Source organism: Pristiophorus japonicus, chromosome 6 (genome assembly GCF_044704955.1).
Source record: "Pristiophorus japonicus isolate sPriJap1 chromosome 6, sPriJap1.hap1, whole genome shotgun sequence".
NCBI classification, from domain to species: domain Eukaryota; kingdom Metazoa; phylum Chordata; class Chondrichthyes; family Pristiophoridae; genus Pristiophorus; species Pristiophorus japonicus.
In genome coordinates, this window is record NC_091982.1 from 78,463,585 (window position 1) to 78,484,689 (window position 21,105).

General features: G+C 44.5%; 2 protein-coding genes across 12 annotated transcripts in view; one reads left to right on the forward strand and one right to left on the reverse strand.

Moving 5' to 3' along the window:
* LOC139265703 (ecto-NOX disulfide-thiol exchanger 2-like) overlaps nucleotides 1–21,105 on the forward strand; it is a 460,596-nt gene that overhangs the window by 421,913 nt on the left and 17,578 nt on the right. For 9 of the 11 annotated variants that reach the window (XM_070882954.1, XM_070882953.1, XM_070882958.1 and 6 more), the window contains 3 exons: nucleotides 425–481; nucleotides 2,567–2,672; nucleotides 20,616–20,701. In XM_070882954.1, coding sequence (XP_070739055.1) covers nucleotides 425–481; nucleotides 2,567–2,672; nucleotides 20,616–20,701 — 249 coding nt within the window. Of the gene's footprint in view, nucleotides 1–424; nucleotides 482–2,566; nucleotides 2,673–5,327; nucleotides 5,489–20,615; nucleotides 20,702–21,105 lie in introns of those variants that run through there. The other 2 variants (XR_011593606.1, XM_070882961.1) reach the window with 2 other exon arrangements.
* LOC139265704 (centrin-1) overlaps nucleotides 1–21,105 on the reverse strand; it is a 100,704-nt gene that overhangs the window by 15,019 nt on the left and 64,580 nt on the right. The window lies entirely within an intron of this gene.

Consider the following 21,105-nt stretch of genomic DNA (forward strand, 5'->3'; position numbering starts at 1 on the left):
GGAAATTCCCTATATCCTACCCAGATAGCTTGGAAATCAGCTTGTTTGTTGAAATTTCCCCAATGGAAACAAAATATGAGTAGCTAAAAATCCTCCAATGTTCACTTGTTTGCACAAATTGTCAGACTATACATAGAGGCTGAATATTAGATTGGAGAGGAATGTCCCAGATTTTTTCCCCAAATTGGCCTGTGGTTTTTTAATCTTTTGCATCTTTCAGGAGATCACATGGTTTCGGGTGGGGTGGAGTGCATATGTTTGGATACTCAAGGTATCACAATTGTGTGGGACAGGCTTGATGGACCAGATGGTCTTTACCTGCCACACGGCGGAAATTCGTAATAATTCACAGGAGTACATTGCAGAAAGTGATTGCACATTATTTCCTCAGTATGACAAATTAATTTGTGCTATTTAAATTTAGGAGGAGAGTGCAGGAAGAGATACTATGGAGGAAAGCGATAACCAAGGAAATGTGAGTGTATGTTATTTTTTTAAATCCTCCATTTTGACAAGTGTTATAATTTATATTAATTTTGGAAACAATCCACTGAGTGTTAATTTTCTGTTAATGCAAATTAATTTGCAGACAGAGTGCAAATATAAAGCTGCAGGCATACAATGCATTTGTGCTCATGATAATTTTGCCCTCTGCAGAAACTTGAACTGTTTGCCATTAGAAGATGAAGCAACTGGAGTAGAATCTTTCATTAAAAGATGCTGCAGTGCATCATCATATGGGCTGGACATGTCAGCATGTCAAGCAATGGCTTCTCAAAGCCAGATTCTTCAGCCAGCTGATGGTCGGTGCAAGGACCGTACAAGGATGATCAGGGGTCCAAAGAAACATTTCAAAATATCCTGAAACAAAGACTCATTGACTGTGACATTAATTTGGAAAATCTGGAAAAATTTAGCCAAAGGTCATGTCAGTCTGGAAATCCACCAAGAGGTGTTACACCACACAATTTAGTCAAGAGACTGTTAACAACAAGCAAAAGCATTGTCCCTGGAAAAACCAACAGTAGACAAATGGAAACAATAAATGTGCGATACATGTTACTATCAGTGTGAATGGCACGTTGTTTGGTGACAGTATAGACTGTGACTCTTTGTGCTTGTGTGTCATAGTCATCTTCATTTTGAAGTGACTTGTTATTACCCTGATACTACTGGAGTCAGTAATTTCTGTAAGCTAAATCCCCACTAAAGTCGATAAGTACCCATTGTTGAACAAAAATATTCCCAAAACATGAACACAAAACCAGAATTTTTTAATCATGTTTTTTTTTAATATAAAGTGCTGCTCCAATGTGGCATTGCCCTTATCGTGCCATGTCCTGAATTTGGTTGTTATGTTGAAAGGATAGGCAGGTTCCACTCTGTGTTGCCAAGTTCAGTACTATGAGGAGCTTTCAAGCCTCAACTAGCCTTTTCTGAGGGTCTGTGAAGTGTTCATTGCTGCTTACCAATGGTACACTGATTAATAGGCAATTGGGTTTTCTTTTTTATAAATGAATATAAAAGTAGAAACTGTGGGCCCAAGTTTGCCCAGGAGTTGCTCCTATTTTTTTGGAGCAAGTAGATTTTTTTGGAGTATCTTAAAAATCACAATTCTGCCTATTTAATTTGCTCCATTCGAAGTGAGTTAGTTAGTTTTTTTTTATAGTTTCTTTTTGTTTCAAAAGAGCGTTACCAGCCACTTACACCTGTTTTGGCCATTTAAGCAAGTTTAGACAGCTAAAAGTTACTCCAAACTAACTTAGGCCAGCGTATGTGGCCACTTGTGTCCGCACAGAAAAACCTTGCGGTGAGCTAAGAAATCAGCGCAAGTAGCCAGAGATAAAGGGGGGGGAGGGCGGGAGGGAAGTGAGAGGACCTTGCAAAGCACTAAACACTTTCATAACAACAGTAAAGAAGCATAAATACATTTAAAGCACCAAACACTTTGTTTAAAGCACAAAAATAAGCATTCAGTAACAAATAAAAAATACAAGGAAGCTGAGAGGACCTGTACCTAGCACCAAGACTTACAAAGCACAAAAAGTAATAAGCAATTAATTAACAAATAAAAAATAGAAGGAACCCTGCACCTAAAGCACCAAGACCAAAGTAATAAACAATCAATTAATAACACACAAAAAATAGAAGTCCTACCTTGGGGAATGCAGTGGGCCGCCGATGAGGGAGCCCATTCGGCCAGGGCTAGGGATGGCATGCTTCGGGCCCCTCCCACACAGCCTGCAGAGCGTCGCAGAGATTCGGGCTGCCAGGAGCTACTGCACATGCGCGCACACTCTAGCGCGCATGTGCAGAGGTCCCGGCACTGTTTTCAGCGCCGGGACCTGGCTCCGCCCCCCCCACTGGATGTGGTTCGCTACGCCAAGGCCGAAGACGTCCTGAAGAGCGGGGAGAATTCCTCGGTAGGTTTTAGGCGCGATTTTTCTTCTACAAAGTCGGCGCACCTCACAGAGATGCGCCATTCTAAGCGAGGAGGCAAACTTGGGCCCTGTTTTACTACCGGCTAAGCAATGTTTAATGACCTATGTGTTTCACTCTGCCACAGAACAGCACAGGATGTATAATACTGGGCTCTGGTCAAGAAAAGGACAGAGAGTTGGACAGGGTCATTACCGGGCCTGTCCGATCAGAGAGGGAGGCACTGCTTGTGGGTAAGAGACATTACAAGCGTAACACAGGATTTTTATCCATTTAAAAAAAGTGTTTGTGTTTATGAAACAGGACAGGAAATTACTGTAGAGTTATGCAATACACATCTGGTCGAATACCATTCAGTTTCGCAGAATGTTATTGTTACTAAAGTGAAAAATACAAAAGGGAAAATTGCTGTCATTGTTTAAGAAATTACCAACATTGTACTGCAATTTTGGTCATGTGATCTCTTTTCTCCCCTCAAGACAAACGAGTAATACTCTTAAACTGTTTTCTCACGTCAATGACAGCAATCTTGATTGCTGCCTAAATGCAGAGAGCTCAAGTTTTGGCCTGAGTTGCTCCTATTTTTTTGGAGCAACTAGTTTAGAATGGAGCATCTTAGAAATTGCAATTCTCTGCATTTAGTTTGCTCCAGTTCTCGTGAGTTAAAATAGTTTCATTTTAGAACAGATTTTTTTTCAAAAGGGGGCGTGTTCAGCCACTTATGCCTGTTTTGCAAGTTTAGGCAGCGAAAAGTTACTCCAAACTAACTTAGAATGGAGTAAGTGTAGATTTTTGTACGCTCAGAAAAACTTTGCCTACACTTATAAATCAGGTGTAGGGAATGAGAGATGGGGGCTGAGGGCGGGAAATTTACAAACATTAAACACTTCACTTTTACAAATAAAGAGCCGTCATCAATAATAAATGATAAATAAATCAATCAATAAATAAAAAAATTAAGTTTCTACTCACCTACTGCAGCACCGGGAGCCCTCCCAACAGTGTGCTGGGAGGAGAGGGAGAAGAAGAGGAAGAGGAGGAGGAGAAGAAGAGGAGGAGGAGGAGGAGGAGGAGAAGAAGAGGAGGAGGAGGGGGAGAAGAAGAGGAGGAGGAGGAGGAGGAGAAGAAGAGGAGGAGGAGGAGGAGGGGGAGAAGAAGAGGAGGAGGAGGAGGGGGAGAAGAAGAGGAGGAGGAGGAGGGGGAGAAGAAGAGGAGGAGGAGGGGGAGAAGAAGAGGAGGAGGAGGAGGGGGAGAAGAAGAAGAGGAGGAGGGGGAGAAGAAGAAGAGGAGGAGGGGGAGGAGGGGGAGAAGAAGAAGAAGAAGAGGAGGAGGAGGGAGAAGAAGAAGAAGAGGAGGAGGAGGAGGGAGAAGAAGAAGAAGAGGAAGAGGAGGAGGAGGGAGAGAGGAGGAGGAGGAGGAGGAGGAGGGAGAGAAGAAGAAGAGGAGGAGGAGGAGGAGGGAGAGAGGAGGAGGAGGAGGAGGAGGAGGGAGAGAAGAAGAAGAGGAGGAGGAGGAGGAGGAGGAGGAGGGAGAGAAGAAGAAGAGGAGGAGGAGGGCGAGAAGAGGAGGAGGAGGGGGAGAAGAAGAAGAAGAAGAGGAGGAGGGGGAGAAGAAGAGGAGGAGGGGGAGAAGAAGAGGAGGAGTAGGGGGAGAAGAGGAGGAGGGGGAGAGTGGAGGGGGGAAAAGGAGAGTGGAGGAGGGGGATGGGGGAAGAAGAGGAGGAGAGAATGGGAGGGGGAGGCTGAACGGGGGTGGGGGGGAGAGGAGGCTGAACGGGGGGCGGGGAGGAGACTGAACGAGAGAGGGGGTGGGGGGAGGCTGAACAGGAGGGGGCGGGGGGAAGGCTGGATGGGCCCCGCTGACGAAGAGGAGGCCGACGCTTTGGGCGGGGCCCGCCCCCAGTGAGATGCTGCGCGGGCGGGGCCCACCGACAACATGGGGGGGAGGGGGAAGGGCTGCACAAGAGATGGGAGGGGAGGCTGAACGGGAGTGGGGGGGAGGCTGAACGGGAGTGGGGGGGAGGCTGAACGGTAGTGAGGGAGGGGTGGGGGGGAGGTTAAACGGGACGGAGTGAGGGGGAGGGGAGCTGAACAGGAGGGAAACCCAAGTCCCCATCTTCGCCCGGTGAGCCCATTCGGTCAGAGCTAGGGTCGGCGTTCTTCGGACCCTTCCCACGCAGCCTGCACAGATTCAGGCTGCGAGGAGCTACTGCACATGCGCGCACACTCTAGTGCGCATGTGTAGAGGTCCCAACACTGTTTTCAGCGCCGGGACCTAGCTCCGCCCCCCACGCATTCTGCTGCGCTGCGCTGCGCCAACGGCCTGGATCGACCGGACAGAGGGGAGAATACCAAGGTAAATAATAGGCGCCATTTCTGTTCTAAAAATTCGGCGCACCATACGGAGATGCGCCATTCTAACTCTGGGGGCAAACTAGGGCCCAGAGTAACTCAAATCTGGTATTGTTATTGAAGAAACAAATCTATCTCAATCAATCAAACCTGATTCTGTATACCACTCTCTGGACTCTTTATGAACAGTCTTACTGTAGTGCCATTGTTTGAAGTTAGATTCTTGTGAATTATGATTCATAATTCATAATCAAATATATTTTGCAAGTAAAAGTTGAATTGACAAACATAGGAGTGTAAATTATAGTTTTTCAGTGCATTAATAATATAAATGTACTAACTAATTTTGAGTCAGGGTTTTTGTTGTTGAATTATTGATTATGTACTGCAGGGTTGTCCAACAATTTGGCCCTTGAAGCCCGAGCAACTCAGTCCTATTTGTATTTGTATTTCTTATTTGCCGATTTGGCCTGTTTAAATTTTGTGGACCTGGAGGATTGGAATAAAATGTCTTACGTGATTTTATCTCATTGTTAGACAAATCCTAAATCAGAACACCAAACTCTGGTACTATTTGCAACTTGAGAACATTGACTTGAACTTTGTGTGCCCTCTGTCCAAGGCACCATGGAATGGCCGACAAAAACGAGGCATTTTTACAGGATGATTTTAATTGCATTTCAGCAGCAGTACCAAAAGTATGGTAATTTTAGAAAAGCCATTTTAATGATAACTGGTATTTGTATAACATTCCTTGTGTAAAAGAAACATCTTTGAGCACCTACTAATGCAAATAGATGCCACTCAAGCAAGGAAATTTGGACATTTCTATTGTTGGTGATCCGTAAAACAACATAAACCAAGGATTGAAAAAGAAAGGACCATTCAGTCCATTACATCTGCTGTCTCCACCAACCAGATAATTAGCTCTTTTGTAGACCCAATTAACCTCCATATTCCTGCAAAACACCTTCCTACCCCATCCCAAAGTTAAATGGAGCAGAATGTAGACTACTTTTTCTAACCTCAAATGTAAATTATTCATCCCCATATCCTGCCCAACATTAAGGCAGCCTACTACCACCTCCATTGAGAAAACCAAAGCAGTTATCTTTAGCCCTCACCACTGACTCCATCCGCTTCCCCAGCCTCAGGCTGAAGCAGACTGTTTGCAATCTCAGATTCTTGTTTGACTTCAAGCTGAGTTTCCAAGCCCATACCCTCTCCATCATCGATGGACTATTTCTACCTCTATTGCCTGCCTCTGTCACTACAAACCCACAAACATGCTTTGTGACCTCCATCCCTAGCCTGTTTCTTTATTGCCATGATGTTTGCAAGGTCTAAGCACTTCAAAAATAACCTCAAGCTCCTTCTCTGTACTACAAACCGTCTCCTTGAGTCCCCCAAGATTCTATGCCTGATCCCCCTTCTTTTCCCCATATACATGCTATCCCTTGAAGACATCATTCGCAGACATGGGGTTAGCTGCCACAGGTATGCTGATGACATCTAGCACCACCTTGCTACTATCTCTCTCAACCCCGCTACTGTTTCTGTGCTGTTAGATTGTCTAACACCCAGTCTTGGATAAATCTTAACTCCCTCCAGCTAAACATTGGGAAAACCAAAACCATTGTCTTCAGCACCAACCACAAACTCTGTTCCCTTGCCATTGTCTCTATCCCCCTCCTCAGCCACTGCCTGGCTAAAGCAGATAGTTTGCAACCTCTTGTTTGACTTCAAGCTGAGTTTCCAATCCAATATCCTCTCCATCATAAAGACAGCTCTCTCCATTATAAAGACAGCCCACTTCCTTCTCCATTACCTGCCTATGTCCCTACAAACCCACAAATATATCTTTGTGATCTCCATACTTGATTACTCCACTGCTCTCCTTGCTGGCCTCCTATTGTCCAGCATTCGTAAACTCCAGCTGGTCCAAAACTCTGACAATGATATCATATGTTACACCAAGTTCCACTTGCCATTACCTCCAACTTACATTTAATTTCTGCTTTCCCAACAACTCAATTAAAAATGTTGTCTGTAAATCCCTCCATAGCTTCACCCTTACCTATCACTATAGTCTCTTCCAGCTCTATAACTCCCCATTTGAACTCTCTGACTCCAAGCTCCTGTACGTCTGCATCCCTATGCCCCACCATTGATGACTGTGCCTTCAACCGCCTAAGTCAGACTCTAGAATTCCATCCCTAAATTCCTATATCCCCTCACTTCACCCCTTAAAAATCACCTCTTTGACCCACCCTCCGAATTTCTCCTGCTTTGGCTCAGCATTGGTTTTCCTCATTTTTCAATATTATAGGCATATTACAAATGCATGTTATTGTCTTGCAGATGTATCTTTAGTTATCTTTATCTGTACTTAGCTTTAGAATTCTTTAAACCTGTTCTTAGCATGATATTCATCCAGCTTAGTTGATGCATTACCTAGCATATCCTCTTTTCTGTTATAAAGACTTGAGCACATAATCTAGGCTGATTGTCCAGTGCAGGATTAAAGGAGTGCTGCATTGTTGAATGTACCATCCTTTGACTGAAATGTTAAATCTAAAGATACATGTTAAAGATCCCATGATACTATTCAAAAGAGAGCAGAGAATGTTCTGGTCAGCATTCCATCCTTAACCAATACCACCAAAAATAGATAAGTAATCATTCATCTTATTACTGTTTGAGAAATTTTCTGTGTCGAACATGGTTGTTGTATGTGCCTATGTAACAACAGTAACTGCACTTCAAAGCAATTCATTATATGTGAGCCTCTTTGGGATGTCACTAAGAGATGTGATAAGCTGCTATATAAATGCAAGTTTTTCTTATGTTGAAATTGGGATGGAAATTCTTTAATTTTAGTTTTATGCTCAGGTCTCGATCTTGTGCTTATAAATTCCTGTGTCTCTTTTAAAAACTTGGGTCAATGTTTCCTCTTAATCTTCTTTGCTCCAATGCAAACAAGTTCAGTTTTCTGAATTTCTTTTCATAATGTAAAGTCTTAAATCCCAGAATACTTCTTGCTGCACTTCCCTAAACCCTCTTTAATACTTCTGTTGTTTTACGAAGGTAGGTTCCCCAGACTTCGCACAAATAATATTTCTTATGCCTGTCATCTATATCACGACTGTCAAGCTGTCGTGTACTTCTTCCGCGTTGGTTAAATAAATGTGTTTCTGTTCTTATTGATTTTTTCTGTTCGTTATTTGCCAATCCTATTATAGAAAAAAAATCCCTTCAATTTCAATTTAGTCCTCATCACATCCCACTGAAAGAAATCTTGAGTTACAGCTGCCTTGACCATTTTTCCACCCACCCAACTATGTACGACAACAACAACTTGTACTTATATAGTGCCTTTAACATAGTAAAATGTCCCCTGGTGCTTCACAAGACAAGTATTGGAAGACAAATATTTGACTGAGCCACATAAGGAGAAATTAGGGCAGATTGGTCAAAGAGTTAGGTTTTAAGAAGCATCTTAAAGGAGGTAGAGTGGCGGAGAGGTTTAGGGAGGGAATTCCAGAGCTTAGGACCAAGACAGCAGAAGGTACAGCCATCAGTGGTTGAGCGATTATAATCACGGATGCTCAAGAGAGCAGAATTAGAGGAGCGCAGGTATCTCTGGGGGGGTGGGGGGGAGGGGTTGGGCGGCTGGAGGAGATTACAGAGATGGGGAGGGGTGAGGCCATGGAGGGATTTATAAAAACAATGAGAATTTTGAAATCGAGGTGTTGCTTAACTAGGAGTCAATGTAGGTCAGCGAGCACAGTGGTGATGAGCAAACTGGACTTGATGCGTGTTAGGACATGTGCAGCCGAATTTTAGATAACCTCAAGTTTAGGTAGGTCGAACGTGGGAAGCCTGACAGGAGTGCGTTAGAATAGTTAAGTCTAGAGGTAACAAAGGCATGGATGAGGATTTCAGTAGTGAATGAGCTGAGGCAGGGGCGGAGACGGGCGATGTTATGGAGTTGGAAATAGGCAGTCTTAGTTATGCTGCAGATATGTGGTCGGAAGCTCATTTAAGGGACAAATATGACACCAAGGTTGCGAACAGTATGGTTCAGCCTCAGACAGATGTTAGGGAGAAGGATTGAGTCAATGACTAGGGAACGGAGTTTGTGGCGGTCCGAAAACGATGGCTTCGTTTATTCCCAATATTTAATTGAAGAAAATTTCTGCTCCTTCATATCGGATGTCGGACAAGCAGTCTTGACAATTTAGAGACCATGGAGAGGTCGAGAGAAGTGATGGTGAGGTAGAGCTGGGTGTCATCCGCGTACATATGAAAACTGACACTGTTTTCTTTTGATGTTGCTAAGGGGCAGCATGCAGATGAGAAATAGGAGGGGGCCAAGGATAGATCCTTGGGGGACACTAGATTTAACGATGCGGGAATGGGAAGAGAGGCCATTGCAGGTGATTTTCTGGCTACGATTAGATAGATGAGAATGGAACCAGGCGAGTGCAGTCCCACCCAGCTGGATGACAGTGAAGAGGCGTTGGAAGAGGATGGAATGGTCATCCGTGTCAAAGGCTGCAGACAGATCGAGAGGGACGAGGAGGGATAGTTTACCTTTGTCACAGCGACAAAGGATGTAATTTGTGACCTTGATGAGAGCTGTTTCGGTTCTGTGGCAGGGCGGAAACCTGATTGGAGGGATTCAAACATGGAGTTGCAGGAAAGATGGGCACGGATTTGGGAGGTGACAATACATTCAAGAACTTTGAAGGGAAAAGGGAAGTTGGAGATGGGGCGGTAGTGTGCAAGGACATAGGGGTCAAGGGTTGTTTTTTTGAGTAGAGGGTGATTACGGCAGATTTGGGTGAGAGCGGGAGAGTACCTGAGGAGAGAGAATCATTAACAATATCAGCTAACATGGGAGCTAGAAAAGGAAGTTGGATGGTCAGCAGTTTGGTGGGAATAGGGTTGAGGGAGCAGGGAATGGATCTCATGAACAGGATTAGTGCAGAGAGGTCATGAGGGGAGATCAGAGAGAAACTGAGAAAGCTACGAGTTCAGGGCTGATAAACATTCATTCCCCAGCCTCCAAACTTTGTAATCCTCATCCGATCAACTAACATAAGTTTGGGGTGTCAAGCCCCAGGTCTGACCCACGTCATGTTCCAATGCATGTCCCTCAACAAAACTAACAACTACATTTTAAGAAAAAAGTCTGGTTACCAATTTCATTTCCACAAAAATAATGTGCTGCTGATTACCAGCTTCTCATCTTTATTGGACATAAGAACATAAGCATTAGGAGCAGGAGTAGGCCATTCGGCCCCTTTAGCCTGCTCCGTCATTCAATGAGATCATGGCTGATCTACCTCAACTCCACTTTTCTGCACTATCCATGTATCCCTTGATTCCCTTAATATCCAAAAATCTATCTATCTCTGTCTTAAATATACTCAAACACTGAGCCTCCACTGCCCTCTGGGGTAGAGAATTCCAAAGATTCATCACCCTCTGAGTGAAGAAGTTTCTCCTCATCTCAGTCCTAAATGGCTAACCCCTTATTCTGAGATTGTGACCCCTGGTTTTAGACTCTTCAGCCAGAGGAAACATCCTACCTGCAATCTACCCAGTCAAGCCCTGTAAGTATTTTGTATGTTTCAATGAAATCACCTCTCATTCTTCTAAACTCTAGAGAATATGGTCCCAAGTTTCCACATGATTTGCTCCTGATTTTTAGGAGCAACTGGTGTAGAACGGAGTATCTTAGAAATCGGAATTCTCGTCATTTAGTTTGCTCCAGTTCTAGTCAGTTAGAACAGTTTCACTTTGGAACAGAATTTTTTTTTCAAAAGGGGGCGTGTCCAGCCACTTACGCCTGTTTTCAAAGTTTCGTCAGTGAAAACTTACTCCAAACTAACTTAGAATGGAGTAAGTGAAGATTTTTGTACGCTCGAAAAAACCTTGTCTACACTTTAGAAAATCAGGCGTAGGTTACAAATCAGGCGTAGAGAGTGGTGGGGGGTGGGGTTTAAAGGGAAGTTTACAAACATTAAACACTTCAGTTTTACAAATAAAGAGCCATCATCAATAATAAATGATAAATACATCAATAAATCAACCAATAAATCAATCAAAAAATTAATAAGAAATAATTTTTTTTTTAATCAATAAATAAAACATTTTCTACTTACCGACTGCAGCACCGGGAGCCCTCCAACAGCGTGCTGGGATGCCCCCCCCAGTGTGTCTCTGTCAGTGTCTCTATCTCTCTGTCTGTCTCTGTGTGTCTCTCATTCTCTGTCTGTCAGTGTCTGTGTTTCTGACAGCGAGGGATGGGGGAGAAGGGGGAGGGATGAGGGAGAAGGGGGAGGGATGAGGGAGGAGGGAGGGGGGGATAAAGGGGAGAAGGGGGGAAAGGAGATGTGGGGGGAAGGGAGAAGGGGGAGGGAGGCTGAACGGGCCGGGCCAGAGACTTTGGGCAGGGCCCGTCCCCAGCACCAGATTTACAGGTAGGTGGCGTTGGGTCAGGTCGGGGGGGTTGGTGGGAGGGAGGTCGGTTTGGTTTGGGTCGGGGGGAGGGAGAGGGAGGTCAGGTCGGGTCCAGTCTGGGGTGGTGGGGGAGCGGGAGTCGGTCCGGGGGTGGGGGGGGGGGGAGGAGCGGGAGTCGGGTCCGGTCCGGTCCGGGGGGGGAGGAGCGGGAGTCGGGTCCGGTCCGGTCCGGGGGCGGAGGAGCGGGAGTCGGGTCAGGTCGGGTCCGGAGGCGGGAAGTAGGAGCTGGCCGTGGGAGGAGCCTTATTCACGCAGTCCCAGTGAGGCCATTCGGCCACACAGTTTAGGGCATCTGGAGCTACTGCACTTGCGCGCCCACTGTAGCGTGCATGTGCAGAGGTCCCGGCACTGTTTTCAGCGCAGGGACCTGGCTCCGCCCCCTACAGCTCCTGCTGCGCTGCGCCGAGAGCCAGAGGACCTGCAGGGAGGTGGAGAATACGGAGGGTTTTTTTAGGCGCACTTTGTGGCGCGAAAAACGGGCGTCCAGGTCGGGACTGCGCCGTTCTAGGCGCGGCTCGAAACTTGGGCCCTATAGGCCTAGTCTACTCAATCTCTCCTCATAGGACAATCCCCCTCATCCCAGGAATCAGTCTGGTATGAACTGAATTTGGAAAACTCCAGCAAGTGTCAGCTTTCAGTTGCAAAACTTTAGGTAATTGATTTTTTTAGTTCAAAAGTAACTTCAACGGAATGGGGAAGGAGATAGGAAATAGGTCTCTTAGTAGAGGATAAACAGAGATTCTCTTTGGGCCCCTGTTGACAGGCAAAATGAAAAAGACACCCTATGGTGATGGTGCGAGAGAGGAAGAAAGAGGTTCTATTTGAGGGTGTGACGAAAGACCCTTGATGAGGGAGTAGATAACGAGAAGAAAGATTCCTTTTATAGAGAGTAGAGAGAGAACCTGTTAAAGGGGGAAAAGAGGAACCCTGTTGAGATGTGAGGGGACCAATAATACACACACACACCACACACCCAAGTGGGAGAGGTATATTTGGGTTCAAGCAATTCTCCAGAACTTAAGTGCACAGTTTTGTCTGATACTCCTATGCTGTACTGAGGAAGTCCTGTATTGTCAGACTTGCAGTCTATCTCGTGCGATATTGGGGGAAAGTTGCAGTCGGAGGCTTCCTTCAGGTGAACGCCTCCAACCTGTGTTCTTTTCCCGAAAATACCTAGTGGTCCCGGAGGAACGTAGAATTGCAGTCGGAGGCCTAGTTTCGCAGTCCAGCGTACAGGAACATGTCTTCCAGGTACGTATTCGTATCCTGGGATCACGTGGGCTTGAACCACCAATGAATATCTAGTATTCTCATTGATAAAAATGGGAATTCCATTTGTACGAGCTCTCATTACTATCAATGAGAATACCCCTCAAAACAAGAAACACAACACAAATTAAAAAAAAACACCTCATATATTTAAAATTAATTGAAATGGAATGTTTTTAAAAAAAGTATATTTTGTTGAATTTTTTTTTAATGAGTTTTAATGGGGGGTTAATAATAAACCTACTTTAATGGACCAGGGTTTTTAATATAAAAATCAGTGATTACATTTAATTTTTCTATGTTTAAAACTCTTACATGGGTAAAAATAGGCTATACGCCTGCTTTCACCAGGGGAAAGAGGTTGAAGGACATTCGCTGGGCAAGAGTTGGGCAAATAGCCCAAATTTCTGCCCGTGCATGTCCTTTTCCCGGGGATTCCTCATAGATTGTAAAAGCTGGTTCTCAGCACATGCGCATCGAGAACCGGCATTTGCGAGGCCTCTTCGGGGCATGCGCACATCATACGCACCCGGAGAGGCCGCAATTTTTGGCCCATTGTACCAGATTCTGTGTTCCAGTGATTTAGGGGCACTTCACTATTCAAAGAACAGAAGATCACTGTCCTGGCTAGAAATTCCTTCTTCAGCAAAAGAAAAAGGATTAGCCAGTCATTCGTCTCATTACTGTTTCTGAGATCATGCTGTGTTGAAAATAGCTGCCGTTTCTAACTACATGGCAACAGTTGCTGCACTTCAAAGTGTTCAAAGTGTATGTGAATTCCTTTTGAGATATCTCCAAAATACATGTTACAGCACTATATAAATGCAAACTTATTTTATTTAACTGCTGCCCAGGTGTTCGGGTCCCATGCCATAAAACAGCATATTCTCCAACTCATAAGAACATAGGAACAGGAGTAGGCTATTCAGCCCCTCGAGCCTGCTCTGCCATTGAGTTAGATCATGGCTGATCTGTATCTCAATTCTCATCTATTTGCCTTGGTTCCATATCCCTTAATATCCTTGCCTAATAAAAATCCAGCAATCTCTTTGAATTTTTTCAAGTGACCTACCCGCAACAGCTTTTTGGCGGAGAGTTTCAGATTGTCACTGCCTTTTGTGTGAAGAAGTGCTTCCTGACATCACCCCTGAACAGCTTCGATCTCATTTCAAGGTTATGAGCCCTTGTTCGGGACGCGCCCACCAGAGGAAATTGTTTCTCTCTATATACCCCATCAAATCCTTTTAACCACCTCAAAGAGATCCCCCCTTAATCTTCTAAATGCAAATGAATACAATCTATGCAACCTGTCCTCATAATGTCCCTTTGCAAATTTTTGCTCCCATCTATAGTATTAATTGTGCCACCTAACTTTGTGAACGTGTTATAATCAGTGCCATGAGAGATCCACGATAATTCCAAATGCTCCTGTCAGCACAACGATCCTAAGAAGATTTGTAACTTCATAAGAAGAAAAGGAGAATATTGGGAAATGGTTGCTATACCTTCTGTGCAGTAATTGAATTCCTTCTAAGCACTAGAGCTATAAATTACAACTACTACCCTGAGCTGTTCCTGAAGCTGCTTTCAAATTGGTTAAAAATTGCTGATTTATATCCATTTGTGTTACTTTTGGTATGGCAACTATTATCAAAAAGAAAATGAAAAATACTCATTCTCAATCTGATGCACACTGAGAGTGCAGTGGTACGGGCAAAACCAGAAAGTCAGGCCCTTTGGTCAGTGTAGTGGACTTCTAATTGATGGTAACTAAGGAACAACCAATTGCCAATAAAATAAATAGCATATTCAGTTTCAGTTCACTGTTCTTATTTCTACCTAAACAATCACCAGTTTAATGAAATACCCTTATTGGATCAAGATATTTCCATCTTTCCATTTCAGATTTATACAAGTAGAAAATACAGTGTTCCCTTGAGACTATAGTAACAAAAGAAGCTGGCAGCAAATGGATGCGCCAAGTACAGAGATACAAGGTTTAACGGGGAGGAAAAATTAATTTTTATTAAAGGGAGATCTCTGACTCAACTCATCACGCTTTCCCTCTCTGCATAAAAGTATTTCCCAGTTGCTCCTCAGTGGGACAAACATTAAAGGGCTGGATTTTTGTTTTTTTGCAATTTTGCCCGTTTTTGGGCGCAAATCACGTGGAAATATTTTTTTTTAGTGCCGGGTTAACTTTAGCGCCAGAACACACAACTTTCACCAAATGAAAGTTACTGACGAGTGTTAGCGCTAACTCCGATGTTGCACAACAGATTTTGTGCGTCGGAGCCGAAAGTTCCACCCCGAAAAAAAATCGCCCTTTCTGCGCATGCGTGAATTTTTTTTTCTTTGTTAAAAAATTGTCCCTACTGCGTACGCGCGAATGGTTTTTCTCTTTAATTTTTTTTTAAAAAGGCCCTTCTGCGCATGCGTGATTTTCTTTCTTGGGGATTTTTTTTTTCTTCTTCCCGCGCTTTTGGTCAGCTGTCTGATCGCAAACGCTAATGCAGGCAGGGAGCGTCCGCGCACGTGCAGTACACCCAGGGCTGAATCAGCCATTTCACTTTTGTTTTGGTTTATTGAGCATCACGGCATTATGAAGGAGAACAGGCAATGGGTGAGGAGGTTTAGCAGTGAGGCAAAGGAGGCCCTGGTTAGTGCTGTGGAAAGGAGATGGGCAGAATTACACGGGAGGGGTGGAAGTAGACCCCTCCCACCAACATTTAAGAAGATCTGGAAGGAGATCGCTGAGGAGGTCTCTGGCTGAGGAGGTCTCTGCCTGCGGCACTGTTTCTCGAACCGGCATCCAGTGTCGCAAAACATTTAACGATCTGACCAGGGTTGTCAGAGTGAGTACCATTTTTATTCATTGAATTTATAAATCTGACACACTATTTGTTCTGATGCTGTTGCTGGGTCTCAACAGATTGTGGGTTGCCTCCGAAAATGCATCACACATAGATAGGCTTAGTCTGGCACCCTATTTGCCATGAATAATCTTTACACATTATTAAGATTGCTTTCTGAGATCTCATAAGATGTTTCCACACTTCGATGTCCTCCTGATGAACCACGCGCAACTTCCAAGGCCATTAGACAGAGGACTCTATTACATTCACACAACATGGTATAAATGCTTTGGTGGTGATCTGTGTGTGCCACAAGAGCAGATGGACCCTTTGATAGCAATTCGTATTTTCATGTTTGCAGGCAAAGAAGTCCCATAACTGCCGGGAGCAGCGGCAGACAGGCGGTGGTTGGTCTCGCACCTGCCGCTGACTCACGTGGAAGAGTGAGTGGAAGGCCTCATCAGCGTCTCCAGTAGGGCAACTTTTGCTGGGGGTGCTGACCCCCATTTGGAAAATGAAGGTAAGTCCTGCACACTCCATGGGCTGGGTTGGGGCAGTATCTGTGGAGTAGGGTTGGGGCAATGTGATGTAGTGTCTGGACTACATATAATGGAGTAGCGGCGGTCCTTCAAATGAGCCTGTGTTATGTGACCTTCCTCATGTCACCCTGTCCCCTCCCTTGCTGCTAACCACTCACCTGTTGCTTTCTACTTCCAGTGGAAGAGTCACAGGCACCGCATGCCTTTCATGAACTCTCCACATCAGGCCATGATGTGGGGGGTGGAGGAGGAAGAGGAAGAGAGCAGTGAGGAGCCGACTGCGGGGGGCGGGCAGATGCACTCCACACCTCTTTTGGCACCGGGAAACATTACGTCCGAGGATGAAGCTACCTCCTCGAGCCTTGACACATCCGAGGCTCCTGGGCCTAGTGGCGTGCAGCAATGCACTTCTGGGGTCGAATCCCATATGCCGTCTCTCCGGAGAGTAAGTCGGCAAAGTCGGTCTGCTGACAAACAGGCAGACGCAGAACTAGACATGGTGGGACTGTCCAGGGAGAGCGTCCAGCTCACCCGACACCTCCTTGATGCCCTGGGTAGGATTCCCACGAGCATCGAAAAGCTCACTGCGAAGATTACAGATTGCCGGTGTGAGTCACGAAACCTGTGAGGCCATCAATGCCCACGCATTACTGATAGCCTCCACCAGTGATACTGGAGTCCCCAGTATTACACCCAGACCCAGACGTCAGTCACAAGGCTCACCAGTCAGAAGCTGTGTCTTCCATACCCCGAGTTCCTCCAGTACATCTCCACACGGCGTCTCCAATGTCTCTTCTCCCAAATACAGTAGGACCCTGGCCGCCTTGCTGCACGATCTCTTGCCACTTTGGGTAGGGGGAGAAGGCGAGGGAGGGGGGTGGGGAGGACCCAGTGCCAAAAGACATTGGGGCAGGGATTGTTTTGTTGTTATTTTATTAAAATTTTAAAATGTTAATAAGTTATAAAAGTTCTGAATGTTTATTAAAGTTTCCAATGTTTGAAAGTTTACAAAGTTTTACATTTTTCATAAAATCTGTTTACCTTAACAATTCCTGTGTAGAGTCTCATTTGCAAAATAAGAGGGGGAATAGTAAAAATGGTGGGATAGAGTGGCCAGGCAATGGTCAAACATGCCGTTCACTCTTCAAGCAAAGCGTTCAATTATGAGCTGCTGACATAAGACATTTGCAGCTGCGAAATTTCCACGATGCCTCCTCTGTGGTTGTGATGGTGCCATAGATTCCTTGCCAGGCTCCTTGTCCTCTCCTCCCTCCCCTCCTGAGGTTCTCCTGCAATCCCCATTGACAAATCCTGTCCCCCTCATGATGGCTAAGTTGTGTAGCATGCAGCACACCACAATTAACTCGGAGACCTGCTGAGGGGCATATTGCAGGCAGCCTCCAGAGGCGTCCAGTCATTGGAAGGTCTGCTTGAGCACTCCAATTGTCTGTTCGATGATGCTGCGTGTGGCAGCATGGCTCTCATTATAGCGATGCTCGGCTTCTGTCTATAGGTTCTGGAGGGGGGTCATGAGCCAGATGGCGAGGCCTTAACCTTTGTCACCCAGTATCCAGCTCTTGCCTTGTGATTGACGCTAGAACAGACCTGAGACAGTGCTCTCGTGCAAGATGAAAGCATCATGGATGCTCCCTGGATATTGGGCATTGACTGCCATGATGCGCTGAGTATGATCACAGATGATCTGTACATTCATGGAATGGAATCCCTTTTGGTTTTGGTAAACCTTTGGAGTGTGTAAAGGTGCTTGCAGGGCGATGTGCGTACAGTCAATGGCACCCTGAACCTTGGAGAAGCCAGCAAATCATGCAAAACGTACAACCCTCTTATTCTGGGCCGCCTTGGTCATTGGGAAATTTATGAAGTCCATCCTGCGTGCGTACAGTGCATTAGTCACCTGCAGAATGCAGCAATGTGTAGCGTGCTGTGAGATGGGGCATATGTCCCCCGCTGATGCCTGAAAGGAGCCGGAGGCATAGAAGGCAAGTGCCACAGTCACCTTCACCTCAACGGGCAGTGCAGTCATTTTGCTGCTGATAGGCTGCAGGTCTTCCTTTATGAGCTGGCATATCTCCGTCGGCACTTCTTTTCAAAAGCGCAGCCTTCTAACTCACTGCGCCTCAGAGAACTGCAAGTATGAGCGCTGTTCCCTGTAAACTCGTTGGGGGTAAGGCCTCTTCCCCATACGTCTGTGACCTCTTCGATTATGTTCGAAATGATCATCAATAAGCCTTCTTGCAGCTCGATGCCATATAAATATAGCAGCCAGGAATAATGGCTGACATAGTATAGCCCCCATCTTTTAAAATTTCCTTTACAAAACTTCATAATGAAAAACGCAGCCTTCCTCAAGCCTTTGACAGCAATGGCCACAATATAATTGGCTTATGTCCCAAGACAATGACAGATGGTTTAGTGAACCTTCTAGAAATTCCACACGTATGGATGATTAGTCAGAACAGGCTGCACCTGGCTGTCCCTTTCCCTACCCCGCCATTCACTTTCACTCGATGAAAAAAATGGAACATTAAAAACTGGTCTGCAGATCATAAAAGTCTCAGGCTTAACCCACTTGTCTGCACGAAGTTTGCTGATCTCAGCCAGGACAGTGGAGAGCCATTATAATTGGCTTTGAAGAGAAGAAAATAGCCCAGTAATGCCAATGAATGAGCAACATCTGTTTGACAGAGTCATCCATACATAAACCCGAAAAAGTTTGCTCAGAACAGAAAATTTTACGACATCATTAATCACTAAAGCAAGGTGAAATGTGACATTATCTGTCGCTTCCAAATGCCAAAGATATGCTCAAGTTTTGAGTGCAGAAAAAAAAGATCACCACTGTAGTAAGCTTCTACATTTTTATTAACTTCAACAATTTGATATCGATACAAAACAGCATTAGATTTAAAACTTATCCTCCGTTTTAAAGATGGCACTGGGTACGACTGCTTTTTGCTGGCGGATTCCCAGGCAGACGCTAAATCAGGTGATATGCTCGAAAGTTCCGCCCGGGGCGCTAGCGCAGCGTTGCACGACGATTGACGTCATCCAAACGGTGAAAACATCGGGCAAGCGCTAAGTTTTAGCGTCGCCGCAAAAACATTGCCTAAAGTTCCGCCCGGGCGCAATATGTTCACCCCATTTTGCAACCAAAGAATAGTTTTTGCACCCCGCCCAGGTGCTAAAGGGAGCGCAAATTAGCCGAAAATCCAGCCCCATCAGTTGAAGAACAAAAAGAAAATAACAATGTGTCCAATCTTGAGTAATAGGATGAAGACAGATTTCTGGCTGCACACTTTCAGGGTGATGGGTGAAGTTATTGGCGAGAAATTTCAGAGAGAAAAAGTTGATGTTCAGAAGATGACCTGAATCTATTTTCACCACTCCTCCACCACCTGCCCCCGCACAATTTAGTTATCATCTCTTTTGAAAGTGATGAGTCCTACTTGAGTGCAGTCCCTAAGTGCCAGTAATCTCTGATATTTCAAGTGGCCATTCTTCATGTGAGTTCTGGTGAACACTTTGTTAGCATTATTGCTGAGTCCAATCACGCCATTACCTCAGTCCACTTTATGCACTTTCCAAAAGGCATTAGAAAATAGCAGTTAAGAGCTGAAACCCTAGTTCCATATTTGCACTCTGTTATCTAATGTGACTCAGGAAATTATTGCATCTTTGCTACTGTCCTGGCTGAGATTAGCAACTCAACACAAAACAGAAATCAAATTTGGGACCTTTCTTTTCTTTACTGCAGTGGCATTTATCCACTGAATCATCAAAAAGTTGTCCTGAATCTACTTTTTAAAAAGTGGATAAATAATAGAGCCAGCAGAGTTCTGTAATCCCTCTATTACCAAATTGATACTTGAAATGTATTGGACCTGAGGTTAGCTACAATCTGACACAAAACTGTACATCATGCCCAAACCTTGCCAGTTTTATGATGACTAGCTGATGAGGTAGGTTTTATGTGGATTCCTGTTTGATTGCATGACAGTATAGATGTTTGGCAGAGTTAATATTGATCAGTTCTTTCATCATAATTGATGAGTGTTCTTTGCGTGATTTATTTAATCTGTTGATATGTCTCATGCATTTTTATGCCTGATAGTGTAATTTGTTTTAATATATCTGCTCTTCAGGTGTGGGCAGCATGAGCAAAGACAGTATTGTCTATCCCTAGTTGCCCTTGGGGCATTAAGAGTCAATCACTTAGTGTGGGACTGGAGACAGACAGGGTGGGGTTGGCAGGCTCCATTCCCTGAAAAAAATTACTGAACTATTTGGGTTTTTAGAACAAACCAGCTGCTTTTCTTCATCATTTTCTGGCGCTGGTCTGCAAATGACCAGATTTACTGAATTCATTGTAACAATTCACCATGATTTGAATTCAACCTCTGGGCTGCTACTCCAGTAACATAACCACTAGGCTACTGTACCTTTAGAAAATAAGCAGTACAATTCTCTTCAAACAACACTAACTTATATGTGCTGTGGTTCTAAGTAATAACGTTGCATTTTTCCTTATCTCTGGAAGGATATTATAGAAATAGAGGAATGTTTGCACCTTTTAACCTTTCATCCTAAAATAGCGTACTTTTTAATTGCAGGTATAATTTCTACATTTCTCCATGTTCACCCATTTGGAGCCAGCATTGACTATATATGTTCTTATCTACAGCAACTGGATGCCAAGGTAAATTAGAAATGCTGCTTTGATTGCCTGATTAGTGACCTAACATTATTTATGTGGAGTTCTTGCTGATTTAAAGCACAAACAAGCCAGTTCCTCCCAGAAGCCAAGAAAAGTTATCACTGCTAATTCCTGTGAAAGTTGCACTAGTTCTCAATACATTAGACAACTTTGGTCAGATTGTATACCAAAGATACACTTGTTGGCTTAACATGTAAACCAAGTTTTACTATAAAAATGTGTATTTAAATTTAATTTTTATATGTTTTAAAACTCTTAGGTTGGTAAAAGTAGGCTATGCGTCTGCTTTCATGGAAACATAGAAACATAGAAAATAGGTGCAGGAGTAGGCCATTCGGCCCTTCTAGCCTGCACCGCCATTCAATGAGTTCATGGCTGAACATTCA